Genomic DNA, 17,059 nt, shown 5'->3' on the forward strand with positions numbered 1-17,059 from the left:
CTCCAGCAGAGCGTCTGGTGGATTTGAACCGTGTACCTCTGGGACTGCAGTGCAGCTTCTTGACACTAGGCCACCAGAGCTCCCTAAGGTTGGTACTATTTAGTATGATACTATTTCAGTTTGGTGCCATAAAAAAAAAGTTCTCTCAAACACTACTGGTTGAAGAATCACCAGTCCAAGATAATAAATATATTGGCACAAACAACACTAAGAGGTGACATGTATCGAGATCCTTAAAGTCCACCCCCTGGATCTAACTAGTCTCTTTCTAGTAATAAACTCTTATTAACCAAATCTCCAACACCGAATTTTTACTACAGAGTCACTTACAAAAATATTATTTTCATTTGCTTTCTGCCATGTCCAAAAGAGAAAAAAATAAATGTCAAATTACAGACCTCTATCTCATTGAGGCAGAATCAAGCCATAGGTGACCCTCCAGGAAGTTTTCAGAGGCTGTAAGTCACAGGAAAGGAGACTGGAAACCTCTGGCTCTTGGATTTATAGCACAAGTTCTCACTCACTAGGTCACCAGAGCTCCATAATTATAGACATAATAGAAGGTTATTGATAATTAAAAGCTTATTTTTAATAAAGTATTAATTATAAAAATTTAATTATAAATTTAATAGTTTAATTAATATGAAATGTTAAAAACATTTACAAATACATAGTTATTGTTGTTGTTAGGTTGGAGTCGAATACAATTCATAGCGACCCCATGAAACACAAATCTGAACCCTGTCCTCTCCTCACACTTCCTGACACATTAGAGTCCATTGCACAATCACCTTATCAATTCACCTGGTTGAGGGTCTTCCTCGACCTTCCTTTGCTGACCCTCAAATTTTCTGAGCGCCATGTCCCTCTCTAAATAATAGCCCTTCCTAGCAACATGCCCAAAGTATGTAAGGCAAAGCCTCGACGTCTTTGCCTCTAAAAAGCACTCTGACTGCACCTTCTCCAAGACATATTTGTTTGTTCTTTTGGCAATCCAGTTCGTGCTCTTCTCTAACACCACAGTTCAAAGGCATCAATTCTTCTTCTGTCATCCTTATTCATTATCCAGCTCTCAGATGCATAGCAAGTGATCAGAAAGACCATGGTCTGAGTCAGACAAACCTTAGTCCTAAAACTCACATCAATACTCCTCAATAATTTGGAGAGGTCCACAACTGCAGACTTTCCCAGTGTAATACATTTCCTGTTTTCCTGACTGCTAATACCAAGAAGGTTTAATTATGATTCCAAGTAAGATGAAGTTATTGATAGCTTCAATATTTTCTCCATCTATCTCAATGCTGTCGATTGGTCCAGTGGTAAGAATCTTTGTTTTCTTGACACTGATACGCAATCCATATTGAAGGCTGCATTCTTTAATCTTCTGCAATAAGTGCTTTAAGTCCTCCTCATTTTCAGCAAAGTTGTGCCATCTGCAGAACACACATTACTGATGACTTTCCTTCTAATCCTGATGTCACATTCCTCTTCACAGGGTCCAGCTTCTTAAATAATGTGATCAGCATACAGACTGAGAAGACAACCTTGATGCACTCCCTTCCTAATTTTAAACCAGGGAGTGATCCCCTGCTTTGTTTCCTCAACAGTCTCCTGGTCTAAGTAGAGATTTCACATGGGCACAATTAAGTGCTCTGGGATTCCCATTCTTCTCAATATTAGCCATAACTTGTTATGATCCACACAAACACCATTTGCAAAGTCAATAAAACACAAATAGACATTCGTCTGATATTCTTTACTTTTAGCCAGGATCCATCTGACATCAGCAATGATATCACGGCCTGGGACCACGGCCTCTTCTAAACTCTTCCTGAACTTCTGGCAGTTTCCTATCTATGTACTGTTCTAGCAATTTTTTAATAACCTTCAGCAGTATTTTGCTTGCATGTGATATTAATGATATTGTTTGCATTTCCACAGTCAGTTAAATCACCTTTCTTGGGAATACAGACCTCTTCTAATCTACTGGCCAGACAGCTATCCTCCAAATTTCTTGGCATGAACTAGTAAGTGAAGCCAGGGCTGCAAATGTTAATTGAAACAAGTCAGTTGGCATCACATCAATTCCTGGGGCCTTATTTTTTGCCAATGCCTTCCATGCACCTTCAACTTCCTTCTTCATTACCACTGGCTCCTGCTCATACGGCACTTCCTGAAATTTTTCATTGTCAGTCAGTTCCTTTGGGTACAGTGAGGATGGGCGGGGTGAGGGGTAGTAATCATAGGGTCACACAATTTGATGGATGGGGGGAATATAGTGTGAAAAAGAATGTATTCAAACTTTGTAAATAAATCAGTATAAAATAGGACAGTGTTCAGATCAGTCATTCATAGGGTCACTATGAGCTGTACTCGACCAATGACACCTACCAACAATATAACAATCACATTACACATGCACAGCTGCCCCAGCATATGGGAGTGTAGATTTACTCTATTTGAATTCCCATTAACATTATACTTAGATAACTCTTAGCCATATTTCTGAGCCTGAGTTTCTATGATATAAGTGATACCAGATTGACCAATGACATCTTCAATGACAGAGACCTACTCAGGTAGGTTTGCCCGTTACCTGAAATCCTCGCTTACAGGCTCCCTCAATCTCATGGAAGTCATGCTCCGTGCAGAGTGGGCAAGCTTCGGCACTCTCCCACAGGAAAAAGAACGTACATCCATCACAGGTACCTGCTGGGCACTTGCTAAAACAACAGCAGCAGCAGTCATAATACATCCAGTCCAAGCCAATCAATAATGAGTACTGAGGAGCACTGTGCTACATGCAGGGGATAGATACATGTGTGGAAAAATTCTAAAGGGACATATACTAAGATATATACACAAGGTTCCAGGAAGACTTCTTGATAACATCTAAAGTAATGTCGAAAGTGAGTCTAAGATATTCACTGAGTGCCAGAATAGGAGAGAAGAAACAAAGGTATTCTTAGTCTCTCTCTCAATGCCATTGAGACAGAATTGACTCATAACAAACCCACGAGTGGGTTTTTAGAGGCTACAAATCAAATAGAGATTGTCTATCTTTTTACCAAGATGTAACAGGTGAATTCAAACCACCTGCTTTTGGATTGGCAGCACAACTCCTTAACCATTAGGCCATGAGAGCTCCCTGGTACTCTTACTTAGAGGGACACAATAGTATAATGAATTAGAAGAATTATTACAAGCCGATCATTACTGTTGGAGCTTCAAGAGCAAGGCAGTGAATACTGTAATACAGGCAGACTAGGTGCTGAAGGGTCTTCCTATGTTAAGGAGGCTGTGATTTCTATTTAAGGTTAGATGGGGTGCTTTAGGGAACAGAATGATGTGCAAGACCGTGGTCTCTATAGAGAATGAAAAAGACATGATGAGAAAATTGCCTAAAGTGGAAAACAACAAACGAAATAACTATCGAGTCAACACAAGGCTCAGTGACACAAATGATTTGCAGTCCTAGGTTGTCTTGGCCTGAGAATGACTCTGAAAAGAAGTGGTTCTCATCAGCACTCTGTGGACTACATTTAAAAACCAGTCAGAGTCTGAACAGAACTCTGCTTTCTGGTAGGTGGGCCCATTATGCCAACTTGCTGCTTTCATTTCAGGAACAAACACAGAATGGCTCAAACTTAACCTGCTGTTTCTGTACACAGAATCCTGGCTGACTGAAACAGAAAACTATCTGGAAAGAAAGCTACTGCTTGGTGATAGTGGCTGTTTTGTTCATGCATTCATTAAAACTATGGGAATACCGTTCTCATTCAACTCGACAATACTTAACCACTGATAAATGAGACTAGTGCTGTTATATCTGGAGGACCACTCTTCCACTTTGCACATCACTCTTTGTAATGTGCTAAATGAGGTAACCTGGGTTTGCTTATGATGCTAAACCTTGTGCCATGGGATATCAAATACCAGAATGGTTTTCCATTGTGGACTGTGTTTGGTGGAGCTCCCAGTTGTAAAACAGGTTGGGAAGCAGGTGAGGCATCCACTTCCTAAACCACATGCCTCTGGAAACTCTATGAACTTGGAGAAACAACGATAGTTATGGAAAGACATTAGGTCTTTTGTTCATAGAGTCGTTATGAGTCGACCTCTACTCAACGACAATCAACAACACCACCACCACATCTAGAAATGGGCAAGATAAGACATGGTTTAGACTGTTGTTCAGGGGGGTGCTGAAACAGAGTGTACTCAACAGCAACCAACAACAATTACTCTACCACATTTCCAGCTACCTTAAATCAAAACATGTAATTAGGAAATAGTCCTGAAAAACTACTTTAGATCTTGTTGTTGCTGTTGTTGTTGTTGTTGTCTTTGTGTGACATAGACTTGAGTATGACTCATAACCATGAACAAGAGATCTGTCCTATCCTGTGCCACTCTCATGGTCTCTGACATAATTGAGCGCATTCCTGCAGTCACTGTGTCCATTCATCTTCTTGAGGGTCTTCCTCTCTTTTGCTGACCCTCCACCTTTCCAAGCATGATGTTCCTTTCCAAGGAATAGCCCCTCCCAACAACAGGCCCTAAGTAAGTGAGCAGAAGCTTCGCCTTCCTTGCGTCTAATGAGCACTCTGGCCACACTGTCTCCAAGACATACCTGTTCTTTTGCCAGTCGATGGGATATTCAATAATGTTCTTCAACACCACAACTCTAAAGGCATCAATTCTTCTGTCATCCTTATTCATTGTCCAGCTCTCAGACACATAGCAAGTGATTATTAAAAAGACCGTGGTTTGAATCAGGTACATTTTAGGCTTCAATCTGACATCACAGCTCCTTAATACTTTGGAGGGGTCCTTGACAGCATACTTTCCCAATGCAATACATCATTTGATTTCTTGACTGCTAGTGCCAAGGGTATTGATTATGGATCCAAGTAGGGTGAAATTGGTAACAATTTCGATCTTTTCTGAATGTATCATGATGTTGTCTCTCATCCTGCAGGTGCCAAGTACAAATGTCTTAAACACTTGATAGTAAAAATTTGTCATTGTTAAGTGCCATCAAGTCACCTATGACACATAATGACCTTATGAACAACAGATCTGAAATTTACGCTATCCTGTGCCATTCTCATGATGTGTCATGCTCAAGCCCATTGTGGAAGTCACTGTGTCAACCCATTTCTTTGAGGAACTTCCTCCCTCACTGACCCTCTACTTTTCTTTGTAGGATGTCTCTCTCCAAGGACTAGTTCCTCCTGAAAATATACTTGAAGTGGAGTGAAGTTTCACTACCCTGAGGTCTAAGGAACTTCCTTCATGACAGATCTGTCTGGTCTTTTGGCAGTCCATGGTATAGTCAATTCTCTGCTCCAACATCGCAATTAAAAGGCATCAACTTTTCTTCTATCATCCTTAGTTATTTTCCAACTTTCAGATGCATAGGCAGCAACTGAAAAGACCTTGACTTGTATAAGGTGCACCTTAGTCTTTGTTGTTCTTCTTGTTATTATTATGATTTAATGAAAGTTTATAGAAAAGTTGAGTTTTCATTTCATTCATTGATACACGTTTTCCTCCCTCTCACTTCCTTCCTTCTTCTTCCCTTTGTCCTCCTCAACTCACTTTGTAATACGCATCCTCTTCCAGATTTTTAATCATGATACATATAATGCATAAGCACACATTCCTTTCAGATAATCCTTTCTTACATCTGTTGCACTTCAGTGATCATTATCCTTCCACTCTTTCCTTGTCCTCCTTTGCACCTTAGTATTTAAATGGACACTCTTAAACTTTAGAACCTTGAAGAGGCCCGTGACAGTCGATTTCTCCAATGTAGCATGTCTTTTGATTTCTTGACTGTTGCTACCTTGGATGTTGATTGTGAATCCAAATATAATTAAACTATTGACAACTTTAGTTTGTTTTCCAACTATCAAAAATGTTGCTTATTGGCCCAGTGATGAGGATTTTCTTGGTATAGATATTTAAACCTGTATTGCAGGGTAACATTCTGACATAAGGTAGCTAGTAATGTGGTAGATCAATTCCTGCTGTTGTTAGATCCTATCAAGTAGACTCTGTAGTCACTGATCTTTTGAAGCAAGTGTTTTAAGACTTCTTTCCTTTCTGCAAGGAAGGTTGTGCCATCTGCATAAGGCATGTTGTTGATGAGTCTCCCTCAATATTTATGCCACATTCATCTTCATATAGTCCAGCTTCCTTAATGATTTGCTCGGCATACAGGTTGAATAGGTCCAGAAAAGAGAGACAATCCTGATTTAAAACCATGCAGTATTCCCTTATTCTGTTTGGATAAATGTTTCTTGGTGTCTGTATAGGTTTTTTTATGAGCACATTAAGTGTTCTGGTTTCATTTAAGCACAATTATGTTTAGACTCTATAAGCACTTTCTAAAGATATACATGTGAATATGCAGTCATTTCATTTCAGAATGCCTTAGAATATATTTAGCTAATTAAGAATATGGAATACTACTTTTTGTGGAGAATGAAAATTACAGTTTTGAAACGAGTTTCATCCTAAGAGTTTTAAAGATTATTTGCTGTTATGTGCTGTCGAGTCACCTGCAACTCATAACAACCCTATGTACAACCGTTCTGAAGCCTGCTCTGTCATGAGCTAGTCTCACTCACTCTGACACAACTATTCCCGTTACCCCAGTTACTGTGTCAATCCATCTCATCAAAGATCTTCCTCTCCTGCACTGTCCCTCCACCTTTCTGAGCATGATGTCATTCTTCAAGCACTGGTCCCTCCCGGCCACGTGCCCAAAGTATGTAAGACAGAGCTTCAAAATCCTAGCCTCCGGGTAGAAACTTGGTTTCACAGACCTGTTTGTTCTCCCGTTAGTCCATGGTATGTTCAAGACTCTTCACCAGCATGACAACTCAAATGTATCAATTATTCTTCTGTCATCCTTAGTCTTTGTTCAGTTCTCTGATGCACAGCAAGTAATTGTGAGGACTGTAGCCTAAATCAGGCGCACCTCAGTCTCTAAACTGACATCATTGCTTTCCAGGACTCTGGTAAGTTTCCTGATTGCAGGTTTTCCCAGTTCAAATTGAATTTTGATTTCCCAATTGCTGGTACCAAAAGTGCTGCTTGTGGAGCTGAGCAAGCTGAAATTGTTAACAACTTCAGTCTCTTCTCCATTTACCACTGTGCTAGTTAAGAATTAAGTATTAGGAAAGCTTAAAGAAGGGTAGCTATACATGATACCTATTATGCTATGGAAACTGAAGGGCAGTTTTTGCCCTTATGATGTGACTACCTTTTTACTTTCAGGAAGGATCATTAACCTGCGTAACGCAGATGATACAACCTTGCTGGCAAAAATGATCAAGACTAAAAGCACTTGCTGCAGAAGATCAAAGAATACAGCCTTTAATATGTGCTACATTTGAGGTCACCTACCAACAACAGCATGCGGAGTAGCAATCTACACTCCAGTAGAGATGAAAGTAGAAATGAGTGGGGTGTAAATAAAAGCAATATTCTTCATAATATACTCCAGAAACGAAGAGTGAGTACTATATGCTACATCTAAGTGCAATAATAAACTGAAAAATTTCTTTGGGAAAATTACTTAATTCACTGCTTGTTAAGAGAGAATGGTGAATACATTCAGACTAAGAAACAAAAAGACTTATTTTTAAAAAAGGTTAAGCACAGTAGATTAAAATCATGTAGCAGAAAAAAAATCATTCCTACTTTCCAGATCACAATGTTAGCTTAAAAACTGGCTTTCCTAGCCATTACATTAGCCTCCTCTGGACTCTAGCTAACTTAACTGCAGATACATGGTCTTGCATATAACAACTGTAGGACTAGGATGAAAGAGACAGTGCTTCCCACACTGAGCAGCAAGACTTGAAGGAAACTGGAGCAAGAATCTAGTGAGAGCAAGACCAGGATGAGACCTTGGTAAGATTGCTGCGGATAAACTGCGGCAAAGTATAACCAGAGAAGACCTGGGATATAGGCCACAGTTAAAGGTTTTGTAGTTCTTGAAAGATGATTGAAGGAGAAACTGATGTATAACCACTCTGAGGCAAACTTTGCTGGATGATTTGGATTTGTGCTACTGAGCTGAACCAGGACGTTTACTAATTGAGGATTTGTGCCTTGGGACTTCTAGACAAAAATCTTGACTTACACTTGGTGATATTCTTTGCCTCCCCTGCTCTTCAACTTACTTCCCTAATAAAACCCACTCTTAGTATCACCACTGTGAGTAAAGTCTGTGAGTCAACAATAACTACTGAACCCAGTGATTGGTGAAAATAGAGGCAGGAGCATGAAAGATAGTGTGTCTGATATAGCAGCTGTCTATTTGCTGCTATGGGTACTATTAATGGGGAAAGTTCCCCTTTATGAAGTGGGTAGAAGTCAGACTCAGCCACCCCCATGTTGCATCCACTCCTTTTACTAAGATCAACAAAAGCAATTTTTATATATATATATAATATATATATATATTCAATTAAGAAAATTATTTGAAGATGTAATTCTTATTAGGTGCACCAGATACAGGCCATGGTCTTTGCAATCACTTGTTATGCATCAGAGAGCTGGCCAATGACTAGGGAGGACAGAAGGAGAATTGACGCCTTTGAGCTGTGGTGCTGGAGAAGAGTATTGAATGTACCATGGACTGCCAAGAAAACAGATTCATCCTAGAGAGGGTTAAACCAGGCTACTCCTTGGAGGCAAAGATTCTGGGGCTTCGTCTGACATACTTTGGATATGTTGCGAGGAGAGACAGGTCTTTGGAGAGGGACATCATGCTGGGTAGAGTGGAGGGACAGCGCAGGAGGGGAAGACCCTCTATGAGGTGGATTGATTCAGTGACTGGGGTAATTGGGATGGGCGTGTCAGAGGCAATGCAATTGGCACAGGATAGAGCAGGGTTTAGGGCTGTTGTGCATAGGGTCGCTATGAGTCGCAAATGACTCGATGGCACATAACAACAACAACAACAACAATTCTTATTTGCATATAAACATTTGCAACTTTAAAAATAATTACATTTTTAAGATCATTTAGCAGTGACCACCAGTATTCTTTCCTGCTCACGTTTCTCTTCCCTATTTTCTATTTCTAAGACAGTGATGGTTTTAAAGAAAATAAACTACTTATCTTGGAAAAATTAAAAAATAAGCTCACCAAATAAAAGGAAAACATCAAGACATTTTAAAAGGGGGTTGTTGTTGTGCACCATTGAGTCAGAACTGAACCACAGCTGACCCTCCAGGGTTTTCAGAGGCAATAAATTGCACAGAAGGAGACTGTCCATCATTCTCCTGCAGAACAGCTGGTAGAACCACTAATCTCTGGGACCGCAATGTAGAATCATCATCACCTTACAAAGAGCCCTGGAGAGAATAGTTGAGTTTGAATTCTGACTGGACTTTCAAATGATATTATGTTTTTCTACAAATGACTTAACTTCACTTGACCTCATTTTTGTAATTTGTCAAAAGCAGAGTATGTGCTATACTTCCTTGACAGGCTAGTTCTAAAGGATAAAATGAGAGAACAATTTGAGGAAGTCTAAAGCACTATAAAAATTTAAAAGCCTTTTAACAATACACATACTTTCTAAAGAATTGGTAGAACTACAGAAACTGGGGAGAAAAAAATCAAAGAAGACATTGATGTGATTTATAAAGCTGCCACTTAGATGTCAAAACATGATCATGATTCACTGTATTTTTTCTTGGCAGATTTCACTTTTTCAAAGACATTCTCAGGTTAAAAGTACTGTGGTTTAGAATCAATGCTTCAATTTTCTTAACCCAATGAATCATGTAAGATGCGGAACATCTAAATTTGATCCTTTGTTATCACCATGAGTTTCACACTTTGACTCAGGCCTTCCATGAGCAATGACAGGATATATTAAGCAGCAATAATTTCAATAGTGTTTTTCTATACCATGAAAACTAAGTGGAATATGCAAGGGGGAAAAAATCTTTCTCCCTCTCTCCTCTCCATTCCTCCTACCAAAAAAAAAAAAAAACAAACCCCAAAACAACAAGAATCCAAAAGGTAAAACTGATGAATTATTAAGTTTCCAAATATTTGGACACTTTTCCCTTTGAATACTTAAGTTACTGCCATTTCCCCTCCCCTTCCTTTCTTATAGACCATGGCCTGGAATATGCTCATCTTTGTCTCTAGACTGACATCATTGCTCTTTAGCACTCTGGAGAGGTTCGTGACAGCAGACTTTTCTAAAGCAACTTGTTTTTTGATTTTTTGACTGGCAGTGCCAAGCTGCTGGTTGAGGATATTAGCAAGTTAAATTGTTAACAATATCAATCTTTTCTCTATCATGATGCCGTGAATTGGTCCAGTGGTGAGAATCTTTGTTTTCTTGAGGTTGAGATATAATCCATATTGAAGGCTGCAGTTCTTGACCTTTTGCAGCAAATGCTTCAGGTCTTCCTCAGTTTTGGCAAGCAAGGCAGTGTCATCTGCATGATGCAGGTTGTTTAAAAGTTTTCCTCTAATCCTAACGCAACATTCTTCTTCAAAAAGCCCAGCCTCCTTAATGATCTGTTCTGCACATAGATTGAAAAGGTATGGAGAAAGGACACATCCCTGACATACTCACTGCTCGATTTTGGTACCATGCCATGTTCCCTTGCTCTGTTCATACAACAGCCTCCTGGTCTAGGTATAGGTTTCGCTTTTTAGCCACAATTTGTTGTGATCCACTTAACATGTGGATCACAAAATTTATGACTTACATAAAATTACTTTCCAAAACCTCATTCAAAACAGTCATTGATGTGTATCAGTTCATTTGTGACCCCTCTAGAGTTTGTTTGACTTGGGATTAAGAAGAGAGAGGACAATATCATGGATCTAGAATAGTAATAATTTGGTGTCTGGACACTATTTTTGCTGAATTTTCAGATGAGATCTTAGTTGTTCTTTTCCCATTTTCCCATGTTATGATTGAATTGTACGTGATCTAAGACATGTGTTGTAATCTTAGCACCATCTATTTCTCTCATCACCATCAAGTCAGTTCCTACTCATAGCTGATCCTCCGGTGGATTTTCCGAGGTTGTAAATCACCTGGGAGAAGACTGCTCATCTTTCTCCCACAATGGAATTGATGGATTTGAACCACAGAAGCACAGCCTTTGGGGTTAGCATCACAACTCTACAAACCTCACCACCAGAGCAGCTTGGCTCCTATCTCATCTCAGTGCTGTCGAGTTGGAACTGACTTATAGCTGACTTTCCATCACACTCCCATGGCCCTGTCTCTCATACTTTGGACATGTGGCTAGGGGGGACCAGTCTTTGGAGAAGAACATTATACTTGAAAGGGTGAAAGGACACTGCAGGAGAGGAAGACCTAGGATGAGATGGACTGACTTGGTGACTGGAGAAGTGGAATTAGGTCTGTCAGAGAAAATCAGATTAGCTCGGGATAGGCAGGGTTCAGAGCATGTTGTACACAGGGTCACTATGAGTTGCAGGCAACACCTTGAATGGTAGGAGACTGTCCATTTTTCTCTCTCAGAGTGATTAGTGGTTTTACACCACTAGAGAGCCCAATACCTTTGGGTTAGTAGCTCAATTTCCTAAGGCTCAGGGCACCAGACTCCTTTGCCCCTATGTTGTTGTGGTTGTTGTTGTTATGTGCCATCGAGATGCTTGTGTCTCATAGTAACCCTATGTACAAGAGTCCTAAACCCTGCTCTATCCTGTGCCAACCTCACTGTCTCCAACACACCTACTCCCACTACCCCAATCACTGAATCGATCCATCTCATCGAGGGTCTTCCTCTCTTGCCAAACATGATGTTCCTCTCCAAGGACTGGTCCCTCCTTGCAACATGCCCAAAGTGTGTCAGATGAAGTTTCAGTATCCTTGCCTCCAAGGAGGAGCCTGGCTTCACCCTCTCCAGGAGAAACCTGTTTGTTCTCCTAGCAGTCCATGGTATATTCAATACTCTTCTCCAACACCACAGCTCAAAGGCATAAATTTTCTTTCTATCATCCCTAGTCACTGTCCAGCTCTCTGATACATAGCACACAACTGAGAAGACTACAGCCTGGATCACGCTCACATTAGTCTCCAGGCTGACATCTTTGCTCTTCAGTACTCTGGAGAGGTCTCTGACAGCAGACTTCCTCAATGCAATTCATTTCTTGATTTCCTGGCTCTGGTACCAAGAGTGCTGATTGTGGAACCAAGCAAACTAAAACTGTTAACAATCTCAATCTCTTCACCATCTATCATGATGTAGCCAATTGTCCCCGTGGTAAGAATCTTTGTTTTCTTGATGTTTAGCTTCAATCCATATTGAAGGCTGCAGTCCTTGACCTTCTACAGCAAACACTTCAGGATCTCTTCAGTGTCAGCAAGCAGGGTTGTGTCATCTGCATAACGCAGGTGTTGATGAATCTTCCTCCAATCCTGATGCCACACTGATCCTCGTACAGCCCAGTGCCCCGGATGATCTGTTCTGCATACAGATTGAAAAAGCATGGAGACAAAATATATCCCCGGCGGACACTCTTCCTGATTTTGAACCATGCAGGGTCTCCTTGCTCTGTTCTGAGGACTGCCTCTGGGTTCAAGTATAGGTTTTGCATAAGCACAATCAAATGTTCTGAGATTCCCATTCTTCTCAGAGTCAATCACAGTTTGTTGTGATCCACAGAGTCAAATCTCTTTGTACAGTCAATGAAACACAGATAGACATTCCTCGTGTACTCCCTGCTTTCAGCCAAGATCTATCTAACATTAGCTGTAATATCCCCAGTAGCACAGCTTCTTGTAAACCCAGGCTGCACATCTGACAGTTCTCTGTTGAATGTTGCTCCAACTGTTTTTGGATCATTTTTCAGCAGAATCTTGCTTGCATGGGATATTAATGATATTGTTCGATTATGTCTGCTCTCTGTCGGGTCACCCATTTTTGGAATGGGAACAAATATAGATCTCTTCCAGTCAGTTGGCCAGGTGGCTGTCCTCCAGATTTTTGGCACAACATAGTGAGTACATCCAGGGCAGGACCCCTATACTATCAGGTATCATTCCATTGGTCCTAGGGTTTTCTTTGTTATGTTAATTAGCCCAGACAATTGTAGGATGTGTCCTAAATCTAGGCCTTTTCTTATCTGATTAGATGCAGAAGGAGGCAGCAAAGAAGTGATAGAACTAAGACTCCCATTTGGACTTTTAACCTCCATAATTGTAATTAAATACATTTTTGTCCTTTAAAATCATCCTGTGGTATTTCTGCAGGACTAAGAAATAAAGACAAGTCTGTCTTTGGCTAGCTTCTAGGGCCTTCCTCAGACTTTGATTTCTCAATCTCTCTCTGCTCAGGCCTTGGACTTGGAAGGCACTCTTGAGTAGGGCTATAAAAGGCCAAGACATCTTATTTTTATTATGTTTGCCTTATGGCTGGGTAACATAAATGGCTTATGACTGAAATTGAACATAAGCTTTGTTGACTAATAGATTTTTTATCCAGGGATTTACAGTTCTACCAATCTTATAAAATATCTCCCTTTTTATCTGTGATTATTTACCAAAAGAATCTCAACAAGACAAAAAAAAAGAAATTAAGTAACACTCCCTAGGCATTTTTTAAATATTTCAGGGTGGGCAGTGGGAGGAAAAAAACGTATGCGACATTTTTATCATCCTTATTTCAGAATTGATCTTAAACCTTTATGGTTTATGATATTTTTCATAACATCTTAAGAATTCTCCTTAGTTGTATGAGTTGTACAATTTTAGTAAATTTGTATTGGAATTTTTCCCCATTTTCTAATCATTTCTTGATAGTGGCTTCAGTTATTTGTACTTTTACTCATTTTACTTTTATATATCTCCTTACTTTTTCATATTCTAAGGTCTTAACTTGATTTTACTCTTTTGAGCTCTACTGCCTTTTTAATTTCATTTGTATGGATTCGGATACCTATTATCTCACCAGAAATGGTTTCTCGGAAAAAGGAAATCACTCAATCATTCATTCTTCTCTGGTTCTTAACCCCTTAAAATTGATAGACTTTTTGGCTTGTACAGTCCTTCCCCCAAGACCAAAGATAACATTAGCATCAGTGAGAACCTTGACAGCGACTCTGAATCAGAGCCTGGTTAGCAGACGTCGGGATGGAACCGGATACCCTAGAGGGTTCATTCCCAAGAACACTATTGGTAAAGAACTGTGAAATAGCCCCTCTTTTGAAATATAATAGTCTAGAGGTTATACTTGGTAACAAAGATGAATTTTTATTCCAAAGAGACCTGGGAAAAACAGACTAGTCAAGCCGCCAAATAGAGTCACAAATACAGAGAAACAGATCCTTTTCCCTTTAACTCACACATTAATAAAAAGCCTGTGTGAGGAAAGATGACTCATTGAAAAGGCGGCACCGGTCACCCGCTGCTCAGTTGTGTTATCCCCTGGGATAAATATGATATTTGCCTCTTTGCTTAGTGTGCGCCTTTGCAAATCTCTATCCACGAGGAATTGGAGGGGAAAATGTCAAGATGAGAACCTGATGACACGGAAAGAGCAGGGGAGAGAGTCCGGAAAGGGACCTCCCACCCCAGCACTACAGCTCTCTAGACATGCAACCAGGGTCCCTGGGTCCCCCAAACCGTAAAATAAACAGGTTTGACTTGGGAAGCGGTCCTGTGCTAAGATCTCTCTACTAATCATAGTAAAAATTATTCCCTCTGCCTGTTTCCTAATAAGATCTTTATTTTTTTAAGTCAAAATAGCAAGTAATTTGTTTCTATAGTTGTTTTATTTAAATGCATGTTTGCAAATCATACTGCATTTTCATTCAAAGCCATTTTGTTGACTAACACTAACTAAAATGGATACATGTAATTAATTACAATGGACTTTTCTATATAACCTGTCACTAATAGACATTTTTGGTAATTTTTAATGAACTTTTAAAGGACACAATGCTTTTCTTTTTTTTTTACTCTGATGAAAACATCACAATGATAGGTTTCAGAAGAATTTTAAGAGGAGGCTGAAGGGGCATCTACTCAAGATTATTTGTGGTTTGTTACGCTAGCAAGGTAGTCTGTATTCAAGGTAGAAACTACACTAGATGTCAACCAACCATTCCAGCTATTAGATTCCATCTGTCACTGACAGGAAGCTGGTGAGGTTTTATCTAAAATGTCTCACAAGTTCCAAACACCTTGGGAAAACAGAAACCATCCACAGTTACCCACCAGAGACGGAGGTTACCAACTGCAGACTACCAGCAGCCTAGATAACTTGCTGCTCCCTCTCCAATGCACCAGGGATACACAGAGAACACACTTTCCCTCTTCTCTGCCTCATTCACTTTCTGTTACGGCAGTCTCTTCTTTTCAGGACTTGGACCCTCATGACATTTTCTCAAGTTATCAAGATAGAAAGCCCCAACCAGCATTATTGTTGCTGAAACCAGCTTTGCTTTGAATGGTCGGCTAAGAGTTTCAGAGGGGGAACAGACAGCTCTACTGGTATGTAAGGCTCCCTTCTCTCCCCTTAAGGTTTTATAGCTAACAGAAAAGAAAAAGAAAAAGTATAGTAAGTTTAATTCAAATGTTGTATTTTGATTTTACTTACATTTCTATAGTATTAGTAGGCTATCTTTATTCTGCCCCACAGCTACAAAATTTTAATTATTTGAAGGGAGAAAAAAATGCTGCTTGTCATGTTCTGATCTATGAGTGCCCCCTGGTGCCCTGAGAGGAAATGGATTTTTTTTAAAAAAAAAAAAGGTGAGCACATTAAAGTTGTGTAGTCCTATGAATCCCTACGACTCTCACCACTCATGCTAGAGAATCAAAATGGATTCACAGCGGACCCTCTGGGATTCTGAGGTTATAAATCACACAGGATTTTAGAGATTTTAGAGATGCTGGGGGATTTGAACCATAAAAGCACCACCACCTCTGGGTTTGCAGCACAACTCCCTAAAAACTATGCCACCAGCAGTCCTCAAACTTTACATGTATCATAATTATCCCCTTTACCAGTGGCTGTCGAGGTGATTTTTGATTCACGAGAACTCTATCTTTGTCCAAGTAAACTGTGCTGTGTTGGAAAGTCAATTTTTCAGAAGCATATTGCCAATCCTTTCTTCCAAGGCACTTCTGAGTATTCTCAGACCACCAGTCTTAGAGCCCGTAGCTGACAGCTTAACTGTCTCTGCCACCCAAAGCGCCATCATTATAGTAAGTAAAGTTTAATCAAGCCATGGATGAAGGGCACAATGTTTTTTCAGAAAAATGAATTTCTGAATTCTGAGAAGCTTTCTCAGGGGACAGAAAAAGTAAAATTTCAAAAGTGTATGTTAACACTAATGGTTCTAAAATTTTAATATGTATTTTTAAAAAAATCTTATTCCTGGGCTGTAGGGGAAGCCCAGAAATAATGTGTTTGTGAGAGATAGAGAAAAATTTCTATTTAGAATCAACCAGCTGGACTCAGTTTAGATGATCCTAATTTTGTTGGCAATACCCAAAGCATCATAGTTAGGAACAAGTTGAACATAGGCCTTCTTCTCTCCATCAGGCCTAATCAAGGCCTTGGCCACATCAGTATCATAGAGCCACAATCAACCTTGGCCACATCAGTATCATAGAGCTTCTTTTTAGCTTGTTTGATTTGGTGCTTGTTGGTCTTGACATTCATAATGAACACAAGTATGTTGTTATCTTCCATCTTCTTCATGGCTGACTCAATGGTCGGGGAAAACTTGATGATGACATAGTAAGTGGTCAAGCTTGTTTCTCCTGGGGACGTTTTTCCGGGGTATTTGGGCTGCCTTCAGAGTCTCAATGTCTTAGGCCACTGGAAAGCGGATGACGTGTCGATTTCTTTCTTTTTTTTTTTTTTTGTGGCTGTGGATGCCCTTCAGGACTGCATTCTTGGCCTTTACTGCCTTTGCTTCCATTTTGGGATGGGCAGGGCCTTGCTTCTTCATTTTTGGCAACCTTTTCATAGAAAGGCAGAAATAATTTTTTCAAATAGACACTCAAGGTGTTATGATG

The 17,059-nt window shown here is 39.9% G+C and overlaps 1 protein-coding gene across 2 annotated transcripts in view; it reads right to left on the reverse strand.

Annotated features, from left to right (window-relative positions):
* Positions 1-17,059, reverse strand: part of KIAA1324L (KIAA1324-like ortholog) — a 206,170-nt gene that overhangs the window by 11,009 nt on the left and 178,102 nt on the right. For both annotated transcript variants that reach the window (XM_006891439.1, XM_006891438.1), the window contains one exon: positions 2,597-2,723. In XM_006891439.1, coding sequence (XP_006891501.1) covers positions 2,597-2,723 — 127 coding nt within the window. The remainder of the gene's footprint in view (positions 1-2,596; positions 2,724-17,059) is intronic.

The sequence above is a fragment of the Elephantulus edwardii genome, unplaced genomic scaffold (genome assembly GCF_000299155.1).
Source record: "Elephantulus edwardii isolate Elephantulus edwardi_28Jun2011 unplaced genomic scaffold, EleEdw1.0 scaffold00098, whole genome shotgun sequence".
Classification (NCBI taxonomy): domain Eukaryota; kingdom Metazoa; phylum Chordata; class Mammalia; order Macroscelidea; family Macroscelididae; genus Elephantulus; species Elephantulus edwardii.